Source organism: Manis javanica, chromosome 1 (genome assembly GCF_040802235.1).
Source record: "Manis javanica isolate MJ-LG chromosome 1, MJ_LKY, whole genome shotgun sequence".
In the NCBI taxonomy this organism is placed as follows: domain Eukaryota; kingdom Metazoa; phylum Chordata; class Mammalia; order Pholidota; family Manidae; genus Manis; species Manis javanica.
Window position 1 is genome coordinate 50,791,110 of NC_133156.1, and position 20,175 is coordinate 50,811,284.

At 39.3% G+C, this 20,175-nt stretch overlaps 2 protein-coding genes across 5 annotated transcripts in view; one reads left to right on the top strand and one right to left on the bottom strand.

Annotated features, from left to right (window-relative positions):
• Positions 1-221: 221 nt before the first annotated feature.
• On the top strand, positions 222-8,908 carry C1H5orf58 (chromosome 1 C5orf58 homolog). Of its 3 annotated transcripts, none has more exons than XM_017654982.3 (4): positions 222-571; positions 1,438-1,516; positions 2,207-2,300; positions 7,013-8,908. In XM_017654982.3, the coding sequence occupies exons 3-4, from the start codon at positions 2,207-2,209 to the stop codon at positions 7,162-7,164; spliced, it is 246 nt and encodes an 81-aa protein (XP_017510471.3). In that variant the 5' UTR covers positions 222-571; positions 1,438-1,516; the 3' UTR covers positions 7,165-8,908. The 3 variants fall into 3 exon arrangements, with proteins under 3 accessions (XP_017510471.3, XP_073088167.1, XP_073088174.1); XM_073232066.1 differs by having other exon boundaries at positions 519-563; XM_073232073.1 differs by lacking the exon at positions 222-571 and adding an exon at positions 595-657.
• A 133-nt stretch (positions 8,909-9,041) lies between these two features.
• LCP2 (lymphocyte cytosolic protein 2) overlaps positions 9,042-20,175 on the bottom strand; it is a 42,243-nt gene continuing 31,109 nt past the window's right edge. For both annotated transcript variants that reach the window (XM_017654981.3, XM_017654980.3), the window contains exons 15-21: positions 19,193-19,205; positions 18,371-18,500; positions 16,889-16,938; positions 13,687-13,781; positions 13,007-13,084; positions 11,358-11,513; positions 9,042-9,784 (exon numbers count right to left, since the gene is read on the bottom strand). In XM_017654981.3, the coding sequence (XP_017510470.1) occupies positions 9,662-9,784; positions 11,358-11,513; positions 13,007-13,084; positions 13,687-13,781; positions 16,889-16,938; positions 18,371-18,500; positions 19,193-19,205 (645 nt within the window). In that variant the 3' untranslated portion in view covers positions 9,042-9,661. The remainder of the gene's footprint in view (positions 9,785-11,357; positions 11,514-13,006; positions 13,085-13,686; positions 13,782-16,888; positions 16,939-18,370; positions 18,501-19,192; positions 19,206-20,175) is intronic.

Below are 20,175 nucleotides of genomic sequence, written 5' to 3' on the forward strand. Positions count from 1 at the left end.
TCTTGGAATCCAGTAAGAGTGGCTTGAACCCCTGCTTCCCCACTTGGTAAGGAATCAGTGTACATCTTGCAACTCATCTGTAAAAACCTTTAGGAATATTACCTAACGTTTATTGGGCACATTATCCACCAAGCCCCTTTGATGCATTATGTCAACCCCCAAAAGAACACTAGAAGGCAGTTATTAATATCTCATTTGGACTTCGAATGATTAAAGTGCTTACCAGCATCTCTAGAGCTAAACAAGGGCTGGAGTAGGATTCAAACCCAAGCAGTTTCAGTCCAGAGTCTGGCCTTAACCACACTCCCTTGCTGTGAAAATTAAATGCAGAGAAGGGTTGTAAAACACCATGCGCAGTGCTTGGCACCTGGGAGGTAAACCGTCGGCACCTTCCCCAGCATCCCTCTCTGCCTCGCACCAGGGCTAGTCACTTTCAGCCCGGCATCCAGAACCTTCTGACTACAACTCCCAGGATGCACCAGGAGGAGAGGCTGTCCAATGAGGAAGCGCGGCCTCGCTTCCGCTGCCAGTTCGCCTCATCCAGCGGTAGAGCTTCGTAGACGGTGAGCAGGTGAGCCCTGACAAAATCGGGGTTTTGGACCGGACTGGTTTACTCGGTTTCAAATAATCCTATTCTGGTTTGGGGAGCGGGGAAAGGTATGAAGACGGTTGAAATTTCCAGGCTGCCTCAGGCTTCATCTTCAGCCGCCAAGATGTTTTCCAGCCCCCTAGGGTCCTGGGGCCAGAAGGGGCTGGGTGGCCCTGTGGGCCTGGGCAGGCTAGTGGTCTTCCGAAGGCCAGGGCCACGTTGCACGCCTTTGACGTTCTGATTCGGTTTGGGAGCATGAGGACTGTGAAAGCTTGGAGGCTGCCTTCGGCTTCGTCTGTAGGCACCAAGTGGCCGTTTGGCCAAGTGGCCACACCAGCAGCCCTCGAAGCCCAGGCTGGGCCAGGAAAGAGGGGTTGGCTTTTCGAAGGAACTCTGCAATGGCTCCTCAGGGGGAGGGCCTGAGCCGCGCCTCCCGGCCCCCAAGCTGGGCGTTAGTGCCTCGCTTGCAGCGGTGCTTTTGGTCTGTGCAATCTTGGCTTCGGATCCCTGCCTTCCCTTTGCTCGCAGAGCCTGGTCACCACTTCTCACCTTCTGGATAACTAGATCCCAGCTTTCTTGGGCATTTCCCTATCCATTTAGATTCCACATCCCTCTGAGTTTTTCAGTTTTCATTAATTTACATTTATCCCACATTTTTAAAGTTCTTTAATTCCACCATCCCCCCTCTTTTATTTTTTATATTTCCTTTCCCCTCAAATCTCAAACCTTTTGATTTGCAGTACCCAGTAAGATAGCTGCCATTCCCTTTTGAGCACGTAGGGTCTTGCAGTTGGATGCAAAGTATATTTTATTCATTGTCTGGAAAACATTTTTTATTTCCTTTACAGTAGCTCAGGAGTGAGTGAGTGAACTAGGATAAATTACCCCCGACTCAGGAAAAGGCAGAGGCAAGAAACTGACTTAAAGGTTAGTTTGTTTTCATTATTTTGGACAGCAGACCCATAACTACCCACCTTACACATTGCTAGAGTTCTGTATGCTAATTGCGGTTTATTTTTTCCAGTCATTTTGAGAGGTTTGAATGTCTTAGGTTAGTTTCTAGAGAAACACCTCTTTACATTTATATTTGATACAATCAGTTTAGTATATGTACTGTATGTAAAACATAGTCATGTGTTTATTTAAACATTTCAGTTAACCAAAATTAAAATGTGTGTTGCCCTAACTCCCAAAGCTGAGTACAAGTGGCCATTTTGTTATCCTCTTAGCGTGTGAATTATAACTGAATCTTACCTTGAGTTTTACTATGAACTTGAACTGTATATGGACCTTGTTATTCAATAATAAGTTAGAAAAAGATGCTGAGCTACATAAAATTAGAGGTCTTATAGCATTGCTTAATTGTAAGGTAATTTATTAGTACTGAGGCTTTCCAAAAAGGGGATACCTGCATTTCCATTGTAAGGGGCCCATCTTGTGGATATAGTCTGAAGAAGAAATCTCAGTCTAATAATTCCAGGTGGAGGTGTTTACAGGTGGAAAATATCAGCATAACAAATGTTATGATTTTCTTTTTAGAAATACTGAAAAATTTAAGTATTTTCAAACTACACATAAATAGTTCTGACTTCCATTTTGTTTCTCTTTTAAAATCAGATGTTTAAGAATAATGTTGCAGACCATAAGCTAAAAATGGAAACCCTGATTAAAAACATTAGCATTATTTCTTTGGAGTTGAAGAAATTGAAAGGTAAGTATGGAACCACTAAATTAAAATGTTTCCATACCATTATTATAAATAGTAGAGCCAATTTGTGCTTCTGCTGGGATATTAAGAATCTTACCCACTAATTAATGGGTTTCTCTATTTCTTAAGTAATATTTATGCTCTAATATGAACTAGGTCTTTAAAAATGAATAACGTTTGAGCATTGACCTTGGAGTTAGCAGACTTGAATCTTCATCCCTCACTCTAACAAACTTATGTTTTCTGACTAACCTCTCTGTGTTCCCTTCCTTCCCTTCAGTAAACCGTTCACATTCTGCAAACTTCACTGCCTTTGTCCATTAATCCTTACTAAGCCCCTAAAGTTCCTTACAAAGTAAAAAGTGTAAGTTGTTTGATTCTGTGAGTTATGGATTCTTCATTTTAATCAGGTTCAAAGAGTAGGATTAGACCTTATAGGTCATGATATTTAGTCTCATCTCACAGACATATTGTTATTTTATCCCAGGCATGTAAAATTTCCATGACTGAATATCTCTAGGGATGGTCTATCCCTTCCCAAATGTTTGCTGCATTGGAGAACTCCCCTTCTCACCAGTCAACCCATTCCATTTCGACAGTTTCTCTGTATAGACAAGATGAGATCCGTTCCTCCCTTTCACCTACAGATCCTGTTTCTAAACATGAAACTAAATGAGTATGTAGTTCTTCTTATGAATTAATTCAGAGTTTTAGAAACTTCCGCGGGTTGCAGGTTCTTTCTGTTTTTCTGCTCAGTTCACTCTCACTCCTCATAGTCATTACCTACAGATGTGGCCATATACAGATGCTCTCTCTGCCTGTGTCTCTGTGTAAAAGCCTCCAGCACATTTTCCCTTTCCTTCATGGGCCATATTTGCATCACATTCATATGCCCACAGCAGCCACTGTCAAGGGGAATGGGACTGCGGAGACCAGTTTGGACCAGGCAGGACTTGCTGCTGGAGGCCAGGAGAGGATCACCTCAAATGGAATCAAGCAGTGCCATAAAGAAGAAGAGGGGAGTGGTTGTTAGGCCCAAATAGTGAGTGCCCGCTAGGTGTTTCCTACATATTCTTCCTAAGGCAGCATTTTCCAGACTTTGATTTTGTGAACCCTGCTTTCTTGAGATTGATAGTATGCAGTAAAAATGGAGTTGAGGTTCTTATGGTCAGATGAAAGTTTGGGAAGTGCTTTATGCCATCCATGTATTTCTTTCACAAATTCATAGTACCTATTAAAGGCTCTGAGGAGTCTGATGTAAAGAAATCTGGTTAGCTTTAGTTAATTCATCTTCTCAAAACCAATCTTAACACTATGGTAAGAAGGCAAGGATTATATTTCTAAAATGTAAATCTGCTGAAAACCCTCATTGGTTCACCATTGTCCTCCGAATAAAGGCCAGACATCCTAGAAAGGACTGTAAGACCTTTGAACTATTTGCAAATCTACACATATTCTCTTTTTTGTGTCTGTGCCTTAATACATGCATCTTTTGAAATGCCCACTGCCACACCCCCACCTCCACCCAACCAGGTTAACTGCTACTTAATAGTCAAGGTTACTTATACTGGGAACCTTTTTTTAAGCCAGTATGTTATCTCTTACGCCTTTTCATGTCACCTATCACACTGTGCTGTAATTGCATGTTTACGTACTTTTCCTGTCATTGCACAACTGTAAGTTCCTTAAGGGTATTCCTAGCATGTAACACAGTGCCTAGATATAATAGGTCCTTGGAAAATGTTTATTAAGTGAATAATTGCTTCTGATGCTTACACTCATTTAAAACTATTAGAAAACCAAACTTGATTGTCTAACTGTTGCAGTTTGGGGATTATTCTTTCATGAAGTAAAATTATAATAATACATGTGATGGATATATTCCTGAAAAGTGGTGGGGTATGGCAGGCAGTAAGGATGCCAGGGACTTGGAGAGCTAGGCCAGGAGGGTAGACTTCTGGTGAACATGAAAGATACATTGAACACTCCTTTTACCCCACTTCCTCCCCAAAATCACGTCAATAGCTAACCCTTATACTGTATTACCATAATCTGTGTGCTCTTCCAAAGGCTGTGCATAAATAGACTCAATTGTCAAAACAACCCTATGAGGTAGAAAATACTACCTTTGGCATTTGCAGACAGGCATAGAGAGGTTAACCAGCTTTCCCAAGGTCACTCAACTAGTCATTGGGAAAACTAGGATTTAAATTTAAAGTGATTTAAAAGAGACAAAAATCCACAAGATAAAGAGTTCTCAAAAGAGTTAACAACAAAACAGAAGGCAAATGGAAGCAAGCAGGGCAGTCTGAATACTGAAGTCCAAAAATCTAAACTGTGTGCTGGCAGGGTAAAGCCAAGAAACAGCCCCGAAGACTTAATACATGGTGACACCAGAATCTTTTGGAAATGGGGGTAAAGTTGAGGCTAAGAATAGGAAGACTGGTTAGATGTTTGTTTAAGGAGTTGTAGACCCCTGGGGTCTCTTCCCTACTCTGCATAACTGGGTAACTGTTCCTCCTCTATGACAAAAGACTTGAGGTTTATTCCCTGAGAGAATCTCTGGCCTGGAGCCACCAGCCACAAGTGGAGGCAGAGAATACTATACTAAGCATAAGTGTATTAAGAAACAGTAAACATCTATTTTTAAGACACCCCTCCCCACCCCCTGACTTTCTTTTCCCACTTGGCTACAAAATATTGGCAGCCAGATTTATATCCTCAAGCAGGTTTTTTTTTTTTTTTCAGGAATCTGACCAACCTAAGAAAAAGATACCTACTGATATCAGTATCAGACCTAAAGATACTGATAACAGGGGTTACCTGAGCAAAACACCCAGCCACATCACCCCACAGTGTAGACTACCATGGTGATAGAGCTTCTGATTGTCTTTTTAGTGCCACAAATGTAAAATATGAGCAAACTATGTTACAACAGATTTTTGAGGAGAATAACTAATATGAAAAGCAGAAAAAAACCCAATAAAAAGATTCAATCAATGAAGAAGCAGAAATTATGAAAGGAGATGAAAACTCCAAGAAACTATCATTGATATCTACAGAGAAGTAGCTAAGAGAATATGCCATGTCAATGAAAAGGAACTTGATACTGTAAAAAAAAAAAAAGAATAGAGAACTAAAGGGATTCCTTGGAAATTAAAAGTGTACCAAATAGAAATAAATTCTGTAGAAGAGTTTAAAGATAAAATGAAGAAAACACCATAGGGGGCAAAAAAAAAGAGATGAAAAGTTTTAGGGAGGAAAAATTACAAGAACAGTGAAGGAGTCCAGCATCCAATAGAAAGGAGTGTTAGAAAGAAAGAACACAGACAATGGGAAGAAATTCTGTAAGAAATGATCTCACAAAAATTTTCAGATCAGAAGGATATGAGTTTGTACAATGAAAGAACCCAACACAATCGATGAAAATAGGCCTCGAAGTACAATACTGTGAAATTTCAGAACACGGAAGAACAGAAAACTCCTTAAAGCTTCTAAAGAGAAACAGTGATTAAGAATTAAAATCATATGAATATCCTTAATAGTAGTACTGATAGCTAGAAGAAAATGCAGTGATACCTCTGGAAATCTGAAGACACATGATTTCCAACTTAGAATTCTGTACTCACTGGTGTAGAGAGAGAGGTTTTCAGACATGTAATTTTTCCCTCTCAGGAAGTTACTGCAGTTGTATTCCACCAAACAAAGGAACAGATCAAAAAGAGAAAGACAGGAGATTTTAGAAAAAGAATACTCCACACAAAAGAGGAGTGAAGAAAGTGTAGGATAAAGGTGAAGGGAATATGAAGATAGGAGCTGTACAGCAGTCCTTGAGAGGAATCAGTCTTAAAGTAGACAGTCTAGAGCGGACTAGAGTAAACCAGAAGACTCTAGGAGAGGAGAGACTTTCAATAATAGACTAGCTCAAGCACTGACTATCTGCAGTGGGGAGATTTGTGATATTTTCATGATAATTAAGCAACAAAAAAAGGAAACAATTATTAACTGTGGTTGTTGGGGAAGCTTGCAGAAAGGGAAATGTCATGAGACAACTGTGAAGAATATTTATATTATCAGAAAATTTTAAACATTAAATACAGGGCTAGCAAAAATCATACTCAAGTATATTGGAGTGAGGGGAAGTTGAAAAGAGCTCCCTCTTAACCTTCTAGTCAGAGACAGATAAACAATACCTAAAATTGAAAAGTAAAATAAAATATGCATGCCATTTAGAGATATGGAGGTAAATATTAACACCCACTCCCCCCCCCAAAAAAAACTCAACACAAACACAAAACAACAAAAGCAACAAAAACAAAAGGAGTGAAAAAAGTTAAAAGTGGTTGCCTCTGGGAGATAGAAACTGCTATTTATTGTAACATACCTTATAGACCTATTTGATTCTCTATATTATGTGCATGTCCAACAGATAAAAATAGTAAGTTTGAAAAAAAAATAGTGTAAATCAAGTTTGTATAAAAAAAAAGTTACAGCTCACTAAGACAGCTGGCAAGTTGGCCTAAAGAGCCCTTCTGGTTAATTTGTATGTCATGCTTACTTTGTGGTACATAAGTCAAAATGGGACATACCAAAATTGTGGTTTGATCAATAAGGAGAAAACTAAATTAAGAATTAGGAAATAGCTACTAAAAGTAATAATAGCAGTCTGTGACATATATGGTACAATATAGTGTTTTCTATTATTTTTTACACAGAGCTCTCCCAGCTACTACTTTGTGACCTTACTTTACATTTTAATCATCCTGTGAAGGCAGATGACTTCAAGGAAACAGAAGAGACAAACCCTGTCTTTGAAGAGTCTAGAGTATCACATCTATCACTTGCTTCTAACAGCTTTTCTATCTAATTTCTTATTTGTTGTAAATTTATAACTATTTATTTTTGAATTACATCTCTGGGAGAATTGAATTTACTAATATATTTAAAATGATAAAAAAAATAAAAATATGAGGAGATGTAAATAATCATGTCATGTTCTTGAAGGCTCTTTTATTGTTGTTTTAATGTTTCAAAAAATGACTAATTTATTTCACTAATGGCCAGGAAATTGTCTGTGGGGTACTGCTCACCCTTTACCTTATGCTTGAATTTGCCTGAGGTTGAAAAAGAGTTTCTAAATGTTAAGTGGATGGTGTGCATTTATGTTAGTCAGATCTCTTCTGGTACGAAGTGCCAACAACATTGTAAGCTAGCTGAAGCATTTACTGGGTCATGTGACCCAGTCCACTGTTGGGGTAGATTTCAGGATGCCACTACTTCAACAAATGTCTCCATCCTGGTTCTGTTTCTGTGCATTGGCCTTGTCCTCTCCTGTTATAGACTTGTTTCCTACATAGAGCAGACAGAAGTGGGTAGAAGCATGGCAGTGGACAACTCCAGGTGTAGAGCATACCTCTTGGGGACTCAGAGAAAAGAGAGATTCTCTTTCAGCCTCTGCATTTCAACATTCCAGGGAAGGACCCTGATACTAGCCCAGCTCGCTGAGACACTGATGAGTGAGGTGCTAAGCAACTGTTTGGTGAGGCTGGGATCATATGCCAGGTCTGTGGCCAAAGGAGGAAAGGTTCCATCAAAAGAATGGAGTTGCCATGGCCTGAAGAAAGGGAGAAAGAATGCTAGTCATAGAAACATCAGATACTCACTGATTTCAGTCATAGGGGCAGAATAGCTTTTTGTTTTAGGATACCTTTATCTTAAAATGAATTTTTGTCCTTTTCCACCAAAAGAGACTTAAAATAATCTTTGGTTTGCCTTGCAAACAGAGTTCACTACAAAATAGCTGCTCTGAAATATATCTGGTTCTTCATTTTAGGTAGTTTTGAACATAAAGGAGATAATACCATGAAGCAGGACACAAGGCCCACTCTCTCCATCATAGAACTTGGAGTGTCTGCTATCCTCACTCTCCAGCAACTCACCCATGTTTAAGGAAGAACAGGCACTGTGCAAATGCTTGGGAATATGCTGTTAAATAGACATGAAAATGAATGCAGACTTTTCAGCTTCAGAATTCCCAAGTTCTGGACCCTAAATTAGATTCTCTAAAAGTTTCCACATACTCGATATCTTAGCAAATCATCAGTTTTAATCCAGTGACTTCCAAGACCCCTTCCAATGTTAGTTAGCTCATGAAAATGAAGATGAAAAATACCCTTTGTTGCTCAGAAAACTTGTAAATTAAGCAGAGAAGCCCCAAATTTTTGTTGTTAGTAAAGTTTGTGAATAACCAAGGCTCCCAAGGAGAAAAGTTATACAGCTGAATGCCTGGGCTTTGTTTTGCTAAATGCCCACTACTTTTTGTTAAGACAGATAGTAAGCAGAAGGAAAGAGCTGAATTGCTTCAAAGAATCTATAAAACTTTTTGTGGAAGGATGAGAAGGGCTTTATGGCAGTTGTCAGAGGAATAAAAAGAGATAGAAGAAGGTATCCAGTAGGAAAATCTGGTCAAATTTGTCTGCGTGTATGCATTGCTCTTCATCTTCCCAAGAAGACTTTGGTAAAACCTGCATCACTTGAAAATATTTACGGAGTTGGATAGGAGGGTAGAGAAAGTCGGATGTGGGTATTGGGATATGAACTGAAATCCAGGTGTATTTGACACCAAAGTCTCATCTCTAAATTTGAAATGTTTTCTTTTGGTATTTGTAGCTGAGATTTGCTTTAAAACAAAAACAGTATGTACTAAATAATAAAGTCAATAAAGTTGTTTTAGGAACCCAGAGGTAAAGCAAAAGGCAAATTAATTTTAATCCTAGGAAGTTATCCCATCATTCATTTATCTTTTCATAAAAAAGTATACAAAACTCCCCCAGCAAAAAACACCAAGTAAAGAACAAGATCATTTTGAACTCTCTTAAATTATTACTGCTATGAAAGTGAATTTTTGTTATTTTCAAGTTATACATATAAAAGTGATGATCACCTCTGACTGACAAAGGTTTGGCTATAAAAAAAAATCAGTTTTATGTGATACCAAAAACTATTACGGTTTCAGTGTTTTTAAAATTGCCCCAACTTATTTCTGTAGCTGTGCGAAACAGTGCTTTGAAATGGGTATTCAAAAATACACATTTTAAAAAATGAATTATTCTAGTGCCTTACTAGACTTCAAGTGTGAACATTATTACTCATGCACTTTACAAACAATGAAGAAGAATAAATAAATTATGGGATATTTGACAGTCTTCATTTCAAACACATTTCTATGCAAAAGGACAAAACCTTTTGTGTTCATGTTGAAAGGTTGGACTTGGTCCTGTGTGTCTGTCCATTCACCAAAGTTGACTGATCTTCCCATGCTGGCAACAGAGGCAGGAGGAAGGCTCATTTGCCTGGCTAACTTGCTAGAGATACCCTGCGGAATGAGTTAATGTGCACTGGTATCTGGACCCTCGGTTTTTCCCGTCAATGAGCAGAAGTGGCATTTTCCTGAAGTAGTCGATTATATCTGACACAGACAAAAAGTCCTGAAAGATTCAAAATGGGGAGATAAATCAAAACTGGAATAGGTAGCGTGAATTTCACCCTCAGTTTTTTTTATCTGCATAATACCCTACATCTTCAAGTTATGAGAATTGTGGGAAAATATATAAAATCTGGCAAATATTTTAATTACTTCTATAGAACTTTGAAAAAATAATTCTTTAACAAATCATAGACAAAAGACAAAAAGTATATATATATATATATATATATATATATATATATGTATGTATCTATAGGTAATACACACATATGTTTTCTTAACTTGATGGGGGTGACATAAATTAGACATAGGGGGTCTAATTATAGTACCCTTGCCTTAGGATTTGTGTACCCTTGCTCTATTTGTGGTTTTGGTTTTGGTTTCTTTATCCTTACTTCACCCTTATTCACCAACAACAGTGTGAGAATGCATAAGTAGTCAGGAGGTCAGCCAGCACCCCTGTGTCTGGAGCCCATATCTGTAGCATGGCGCAATAGTTCTTTCACGGTTTCTCTGCTGTGTCCCCATTGCCACCTCCACACTCGCGGTGGCTCTGCAGCCGAGCCTTTGCATCCATGGCCTAGATTACCCTATCCCTGATGGCCAGGCTGGGGAAAACCCCATCCGTCCTTGTAGACATGGATCAAAGTCACCCAAGTACCCCCAGACAGGGTTCTGCATTTCCTTAAAGACTACTCTGGCCCCCATTCAGAGCACCTGCACTGCGTGGTGTACTTGTGCGTTTCCACACTAGATAACAGAGATCCTGGTGGGCACACATCTCTGCTTCCATGGGACTATGCAGCTCTATCCACACTGAACCCAGTGATTCAAAAATTTGACCAAAATCGTGTTTTTTTCTACTTATTTACATGATAAGAACTTAAAAATTTGTGGAGTGAGGTGGAAGAAATGGGTGAGTTGTTTCTCATTCTGGAAATGCTTTATTTGGCTGATTCTTCTCCTGAAATGCTCAACTTGAAGAACGTATTTGAACATTGAGTTTAGCTATTAGTTTCCTTTACAAAAAGCAGGCTTTCTTTGATTACTAGTTCTCATTACCACCAAAAAATGACTAGCATTAATACAGGGTGAACAGATGAAAATTTCTTTGGCAAGTAAGAAATGACCCACATGTCTAAATAATCACCACAACAATAATTCTATTTCTTACCCCTTTTCTAGATGTCGATTTAAAATACATCTTTATAAAATGCTACAATATTTAAAATCATGCCACAGAAGTATACGGTAGAAGGGGCTTCCCTTTGACACCATCTAACTGGATTAAAAAAAAATTTAATGTGACTTTTAAAAGTTTTAGAAGTTATTCATATGATTTTAGACTATTTGGAGTAAGACACATAAGAAAGATTCTGTGGCAGTGGTAGCTACTGCTAACATTTCCTGTATTTCCTTCCAGTAAATGAAGGACTTCCCCAATGTGAATTAACTCTGAAGCTGACATACAGGATGGACTCCCAAAGAATATTACAGCAAAGTTTCACATAGGTATGTATGCAGAGAGGCACAAATAGAGAATCTGGGGAAATTTTACAGCTAGATGTCCTTACCTCTTTCCCTCGGAGTCCAGTTCCCAACAAGTAAACTTGGCTTTCCTCCTGGTAGCGGATCTGGATGTTGTAAACTTTATCTTTGTACAACACCATGAGGACATACGGATTGGTTATTGTTTTTTTAGAGCTGTCTCTAACTAGAAAAGTGCCATCCTAAAAGGATAAATTCTTGTTATTATGGGAGCAGTGAAAGTCAATACTTCTGTTGCCTGTAAACAGTAGCTAAGCCTCCAGGGATCTGTAAACCTACCAGTTGACAAGGAGTGAACATTTAGTTCCCCAAACAGCCACTGTGCCTTGTCACAGATTTCTTCGTTGTCAAGAAAGAGGCAGCAGGAATTGTGTCAGACAAATTTACAATTTTCAGAGATCTCTTTCAAGCCACTTGATGAAAAAGGAATCCCTTTTTCGGTAATAAAACAAATAATTGGTGGTTGAGTGAACACAGGGCCTGGCAAAATAAGGACTTTATTGGTTTACTAAAGATGTTTCATAGTACTCCTGAAAGTTAATTCCCTAACCCTTTCTTTCTACAGCGAGAGTCAGAAAGCATCCCAATGCCTATTAAATTCACCTGTTTTAAAACCTTGCTCTCTCTAGCAAGACTGGCCCATCATCAAACAACTGAACAAAATCAAATATGGACCATTTGTGTTATCACCCTTTTTTCTGATATTTACTAAAATAATGTGATTTGTACTGCTTTTTAAAATTTCATTACTTAAATTGTTGTTATATAATATTAATGCTATAAATATCTAATATTAGAGTAGTATTAGCAAGGCTCCATGCTTTTAAACCACCCCCTCCTCCATGGCTTTAAATAGCCATCAATCTGAAATAATGGCTTTCCTTTGTTCTTTTTATTTCATGTTAATTGAGTAAATTCCAGTCAAAACATATCTGTTGAACAAATGTACCTGTGAATCAGTGATTACAGACTTGGCTTGATGTTAGGATCTGGAGTTTTAAAGATGCCCAGGGTGCCCACATAGCACCCCAACTAGTTAAATTAGAATCACTCCAAGTGAGACCCAGGAATTAGAATTCTATAAAGCTCCCCCGCTAATTTAAGTTTGCACCTAAGGTTGAGAACTACTGTTGTAGACTTGAGATGTGAAAGATTAAGGATCTTTGCTTTCCCCTCTCTTAAATGTAGATTTAAAGTTAAGATGCAGCACCAGACCGCAGGAAATCTGGTTAAAGACAGCGAGAAATTTCTAGGGGAGAGGCAAAAATGTTGCTGCTATCTCTCTCTCTCTGATATGGGCCCCTTCATCCATGTGGATGGCAACATGTGTATTAAGAGGAAGACAGAATTGGTAAGAGGCCGGAAATTTGGGGAGAAAGAGTCTCCTTTTGACCCTGTAAGATTCCTATAACAAGACAGGCCCTCTTGTTAATAAAATCTCCTAAGATTCTACCAGCCAAATGACTCTTAATTTAGATCATTCCCAGGATCCAAGGAATCACTGCCATGCATGCTGGTAGATGTAAAGCTGGCACTAATGGGCCCCCTCGGTATTGCAGCATGAACAGCATGTGGCAGAATTCCTAACCCATAATTGGCATTCAGTAAAAGTCAGTCCCTTTTCCTCCTTCCATGCGTATTTATAACCATTTAAAAATAAACTTTAGCACAGTACCTGGTTTATCTTTCTAAGAGCAGCTTCTGCCTCTGGTCGAGTAATATAAGAAACATACCACTCTTCATTTAATGAATTCTGAAAAGGTAAATTTTTAAAACTGAATACGTTTTGCAGTTACATATGGAATTGAAAAGAAAAGCCTTCAAGTAATCATTTTCATAAATTATCCCCTTAATTCTATGAGGTTTGAAACATTTGTCTTCTTAATTTGAATATAGAACCATAATGGTTAGTTGGGTTAAAGAGAAGCTATTTTGCTTGAACTACTTTTTATCATGACACCAGTTCAAAGGTAAAGGTAGCTGTGAATAAGCATTCCATATATAATAGAACCTCTAATCAAGAAAGATATAGATGTAATAATTTACTCAGTTCAGTATAATAATATACTTAATGAAAAACCTGAGTTAATGAAGTTAAGTGACATTTTCAAGGTCATAAGCTAGAAAACAAATGAAAACTAGAATTATTTTCTTGTTAAATGCAAAACGCACATTTGCCATTGGAAGACTGAAAGAACACTAAGGAAAAATAACATTATTTTTCATCTGGATCCTCCCCTTTAATTTTTTCACTAAAAAAATAAGGCTAATAGAAGATTAATAGTATTCAGTGGGAGTTTCTGATGATTCATTTGCTGGGAAAAAGTAAAATAAAATTAAAACATGTTTTATTACCTCTTCTTCCCCAGGGGATGCTGGCCGGGGTTTGTTTGGAACTGGCAAAGAAAAGTTCCTGCCTTCAGGTCTGGGAGATGTTCTGTTGCTAGGTCCTTCAAAAGTAGAGCATTTTGAAAGTTAATGACTATTTTTCAGTTCTGTCATGACATATTTTCCCCACAAAATGCCCTTGCAATTGTCCCCAACAATTAACATTTCAAGAAACCATAATTTCAAAAATAATTTTTGCCTGTTCAAAACCATAAGGGCTGCTCAGGCATTATTCTTTACCCATGCCAGTGAAATTTTGAGAGCAGTACCACAAATTTGAGTGATTTATAAAATGTGCATGTTACATAATATAAAGGAACTAGATCTGTTACAGCAGGGACAAGAACCCAGGAGAACAAACTGTTACAGGTTTACAGGTAGAGTTTGTTCTCCTGGGTCCTTGTCCCCTCCATAACAGATCCATTGATGAAAAAGTCACAGTCATTTTGCTGTGATCCTCAAAAAGAATATTCAAGAGAGAGATCTTCCATGACTCCTGCACACCCAGAATGGATTCCCAATCACTGACGTGATGACAGTGCAATAATAAAGATAATTATGTTCTCGTTTTTTACAAAAAGAAATGTAAATTACCCAAGACATAGTGAGATCACCTCAAGAATATTGTTAGCTTTTGGAACCAGAGTTTGCTACCTACTGTTCTTTACCAAATTTCTGAAAGAGGTAGAACTATTCAGTTTGCATAGAAGACCCTACCAACCAGCACTTTGGACTCAGTTCTCTAACACTTCTTTTTCTTGTTAGCAGTTCCCTAACACTTTTCAAGAATGCGTTTCCTAAGCCCCGGAAAGGTTTGATTGTGTTGATTTGTAATTGCCACGGCTGTTTCCTGTGTGCCAGAACAGCTGTTAAGAACTGAAAAATTCTGAGTTGAATGTTCTCTTAATTATTCATGATCATTCTTTTGTTTATTCAACAAGTGTTTATTCAGCACTCTTCTGTCCAGACCTTCAGTTAGGCGTCCGTGTAGGCTGCCTTTAATCCTCACAGCAACACCACAAGATGGGTGCTACCTCTTTTGGAATATGAGGAAACAAAGGCTCAGAGAATCTAAAATCACGTGCTCTTAGTGGCCGGGCCTTGACTTGATCCTGTGGTTCCCAAACAATACTCTGCCAACTAAGAATCCTCGGGGACCCTGAAACACCCAGACTCAGGAATCTGCATTTAACAAGCGCTGCAGGTGATTCTGCCCCAGGTTTGTCACTCAACCTACCATACACCACAAATGGCAAACTACCTGGGCCATTCCACTGGGAGAAGAGAGTCACTTGGGAAAGGCTGAGGCCCCCTGAGCCCTGTCACTAGGATCATTAAAGCTGGCATTCTCTGTTTCTGAAAAAGCAGATCAGGCCGGCCAGAGCGGCCGATCTTCCTTGTCAAGGCTCCTAGTGCCTGAACAGGCCTCTCTATTGCCATCTTTGCCGTCCAACACAGCAGGCACTTTTATAATGTTTGTTGAATGAATGAAATCTAACCATATAGGAAAGTAATATAACCAAGGCGTATTTTGAATGGCTGTTTTAGAATTGAGGAATTATTCTTTTTTGCTTCTGCACCTGCAGGCCAGCACCATAAAGTCAGTAATCATGACAGATAATATTCTACTTTTTACTGCAGTCAGCTTCCATCTTTAATATCTAGATCTTCAGGGAAGCTGGGACAGGTTTTTGGACAATACACAGCATACCCTTTATCTTTCTGACACTGGAGCAGCCAGTAGAGAGAACTGATGACCAGGTGGCTTGATAGTTTTAGGGGAAAAAGGATCAATTTTGATTAAGGTAGTATTCCAAAAAATAATTATCCAACTATGTATATTAATAGTCTCCATCACCAGTCCATAAAACTAGGGGTCTATGGAACTTACTTTGGGAAATATCACAAGAGTTAAGTGTCTGGAGCTCAGGTGTCTGCAGGGGCTGTCAAGTAGCACAATGTGGGTTCACAAAGCACAGTGAGTTGTGGGCACTGTGGAAAATTGAGGGATATGGAGGGAACTGTGGAAACTATATAGTGAATATGGACCCTAAACCCTCAAATGCTTAGGAAACATTGAAAAATTAGTGCATTTAATTGGTGTCAGCAGTGGAATCTCACACATATGTAGGATGAAGTAGCCAACTGAATGTAATAGATGTACTCCTGAAAAAAAATGCTTACTCAAGCAGTAACTCAAACTTAGTAAAAAAACATAGTTTTCTATTTATAACATACATGGGTGTTCCTGCACGTGTATCATGACTGCAAATGAAAGTGTTTTGTTTGTTCCTCACAGCATTTTAAAACATTTTAAATCAACCTTTAAGAAACTTCACATTAAAAGCCATATTTCCAGTTTTGATTGAAAAAAATCAGAAAATCTGGCAAAACTAGGCCAGTTTCCTGATATGAGAAAAAAATCTGTTTATTAGAGTAACTTTCCATAGTTATTTGACACTCAGTCATTCAACAAACATTTTAAACAAAGCTAAACATGTGCCAGTCACTTGAAAGTTTTTAAGGATAAAATAAACACAGTCTAGTCCTACTAGAGACCTTTGTTGCTACTCAAAGTGACCCTTGGACCAACAGTGTCACCATCATGTGGGAACTTGCTAGAAATGCAGTAGCTCAGGCCCCACCCTGACACACTGATTCAGAATCTACACTTTAACACAAATCCAGGTGATCTATAGGCACATTAAAGTTTGAAAATACTCTTAGCAAGCACTTATTATGGGCACCCAGAGGTCTTAAAAATTATAGGTCCTCACTCAGCTTATTTACTCAATCAGAATCTTGGGGGTTGGGGTCTCTTAATCTGTATTTTAAACATGCTCCTCAACTTGCAAATCAAGGATAAATTCCTTATAGAAACCTAAAACTACAGAGAAAGCCAAGCATAACTCTGAGCACCATATAAAAATAGCAGGGAGGAAAAGCTCTGTGTGGGAAGATAAAGACCCAGGCTGCCTGAGGAGGGGTGTGTGTGTGTGTGTGTGTGTGTGTGCCCTTGACACACTGCAGAAACTAAATTAAGTGCTGAATAAGTAAGTCAGTTTCTTTTAGGAATCAACAAAACCTTTCCCAAAAGACTTGGGGACAGTTGGTAATCCAGTCGGGAAGGCGTGTTGCCTGGAGTAGGTCCTACAGCGAGAGTACAAACCTTGAGAGAAGTATGAAGGCAGGGAGGCACTCTGTGGAAAGCTACTGTTACTGTGGAGACAGAAAAAAAACAGTGGATTTTAAGTGGGGTTGGGTATAGCGGCCAGATGGGCAGACTGGGTTAGGGAAGCCAGACTGCAAATGCTGCTTCCTTCGTTATTTCTTCCCATCTGCTCCCTGAACCCATGGGAGCTAGGCAAAGTGAAGGAACCCACAGAACATACTTTACTACTGTCCCAAGATGGACCCAAACCCTCAAGTCTAACAGGCTTCACAAGCCAAAACACCAGAAACAGCAAAACACTATGTAAAGGGGATTTAAAAGGTATTTTTGAAAGTTAGTTGCAGTTTAAGGCCTCTGAGTTTGAAGAACCACAGAGTTCTCTTTGTGGGAGAGAATTTCTCTTTAGGTTAGGAAAATATATTAATGGGCATATTGTTTGGGAGTAGTGAGTCCCCAGGGCCTAATGGTCCATAAGGAGGGTAGGGCGGGCAAGAAACACACAGAGAGCTGGGGGTGCTGCAGCAGACAGGAGCAGTGTCTATACGGACTGGGGTTGGGAGGGAGGACCGTGGGGGCCCTGAAGTGCTGTCTGCTCCATGCTGAGCAGGAGTTCCCCCACCCATTAGCCCCAAAGTCTGCTCAGCTCAGCAGTCTTACTGCCTGGTATTTAGCAAGAATGAAGGACAGGACCTGGGCCCAGTATAGATACAGCAGCCTGAGAAAGTGGCAGCTGGAAGAACAAGAAGTAAGCAGAAACCCAGAGCAAGAGGCACACAGGGAAAATGAAAAAAACAGAATCCTCTCAGATATCTGGTGGGGGTGGAGGGGTCATGCTGGTTGTTGAGTTTTCTACTGTATTTAGGGTGGGGACTGGGCCTTTCCCTTTGCTAAGTAATGGACAGGGTGAACCCAAAGGGCTAGATGCCATGGAGGACACCAGGGGGCAGCCTGGGGGTTTGTGTAGGGAGAACTGGCCTGAGTCTTTGTCCTGTTTTGCCTCTGCCTCTGGGCCCTGAGGAAACACCAGTCCTATTGAGAAAGCAGACCTGCTAGAGACGGAGCCCACGCAGTGAATATTGGAGTCTGCTCAGTCCAAGGTACACTTTCTTGGTCCTCCCATCCAAGATCAGGATGAACTCCAAGTACTTACATTAAGAGGGTTTCTTGAGTGTTTGTTTGTTTTAACTCACAAAGTGAAAACATTCCCCATTAGCTGCCAATGGGTCCTTTCCAACCAGGGTGACCAGGGGGCAGTCGGTTCTGCACTCCCCCAGCTGTGACCACAGAGACTCAAAGGATGGCAGCGGATTAGCAACTGTGGTTCTTTATGCTCAGCTTGGTTTTGCTTCTTAAGACCCCAGATGTTCTGACCATACTACCACTGGCTCATTTCTTTCTTCCTTAGCCCACTGACATCAGCTCAGTCTCAGTAGACCCGGACATTGTGTTAAGTTAGAACCGAATGACTGCTCCACAGACCTTTCTGAGAATGCTCCAGGCGTGTGAGACGATGGGAGGGAGTGCTTGGGTGATGGCTTGGTAGATCTTGAAGGGAAAGTGTTAGAGCTCATGGACAGCAGTGCTGGCTGGGGCAAAGGTCTCTGATGCCCTGGGTTGGGTGGGGGTAAAAAAAAAATAAGTCAGGTTGTCAAGATCCCAGTGTCATAAGAACATTCCAGAACTGCTCCCTAGTTAGAAACAGCTAGTCTAAAGGGATATGCAAAAGTCCAAAAGATCAACTATAGTTAGGAAATTGTAGGATGGGGCCCCACCCCAAGGTTTTTCTAGACAATTTCCCATGTTCAAATACATTTTAAAGTGCTACCATTCTGTATCATTCTCTATAAGACACATTAATTTTATTTTTCCATTTTTGAAATGCTAACTTGGCAGAAAATTGTCAATTGGAAACCATTTGAATTTCAGAAATGATTCACAGTTTTGTTTTATGAAAGCCAAATGTGCTATCTCATTCATCCACAGTTAGTGATCTTTTACCCACATGTGTTAGCATAAATATTAGGAATTTTCTATAAAACTTTACATATAATTTTAAATTTTACTATGCTATTAAGGAATTTGCACTGTTATGCATGAACTTAACAGTTCTCTTGGTAACCCAGCTGAATAATTCCATTTTATTATAGTTATACAGTATGCCAACCGATATGTCTAGTTAATATTAATTTAATAATTATAATTGATTCTGTGGGGTTGCTATACTAAATAATTCCACTTGAATGCCTGAGCAAAAAGTTAAGTAATATGTTATAAGTTTTAAGAAAGCTTTTATGAACATACCATCATCTTCATCCTGGTAAGGGGAAGAAAAAAAAGGATATTAACCTATCATCAAAACACAACTCCTAAAAAAAGAATTGTATTACTCCATCATATAAATGCCTCTGTTTCTTTCTTTGGCAGTTGTATGTCTCCATAATAAATATTTTGCAGAGAATGGTAGAATTTGCCAAGTGGTTTATGATTTCTTAATACAAATAACATCTAAGGACACTCCAATCTGAGACACATTATATATACTTAGCATAAAATAGGTTCTGTGATGCCTAAAAGGGCCCAAGATATAATAATAATGACAATACCTACTATGTGCCCCACAGATTCATATACAGTATTTCATCCAATTCTCCTAGCAACACTTCAAGAATTTAACATCCTCATTTTACAAATGGAAACATGTGGCCCCGGAAGAATTCTTAACTTGCCAGGGGTTACGGAAATGAACTCTACACCTCATCGGTCAGACTCAAAGCTCAAGTCTTTTCTGGGCTCAGCTTTGCAATGGCCATTCCTCTTAAAAGCAATCCCACTTTACTTATTTATAATGTGGTTTACAAGGCAGGGCTACATCACTCAGTATATTTATCTCCATGGCAACCTTGTGAAACAAGGGACAGGTTATTTGCTCTATGTCTCAGATGAGAAATGATATTCAGAGAGGCAAGAATGATTTTGCCATCGACTAGCAGACAGGGCTGCCAACTTGGACTTGTTTTGTTGCACCAGCACCTTGGTGATTAAAAAGCACCTTCCTCAGAACATTGCAAGGGTTAAATTAGTTATTACATGTGACTGGTGTATGTGCTGTGCTTGGCAAAAGTTAGCTGTTGTGGGTGCTACCACTGAGACAAGGCAAGAAGGATCACAGCTGGAATCATTCATTCCAACTGACCAACTGTGAGTCTTAGCAAAGGGCTGCATAAATACAAGCATATGGGCTCAGGGAATCCTCATAATGAAACTTCTTTTCCACGCTGTTGCAA

What these genes read in the sequence shown, in the direction of transcription:
- C1H5orf58 (XM_017654982.3), top strand. Translation starts at nt 2,207, where the DNA reads ATGTTTAAGAATAATGTTGCAGACCATAAGCTAAAAATGGAAACCCTG. An exon ending in GGAGTTGAAGAAATTGAAAG is followed by an intron (nt 2,301 to 7,012) that starts GTAAGTATGGAA and finishes TTTTTTACACAG; the next exon opens with AGCTCTCCCAGCTACTACTT.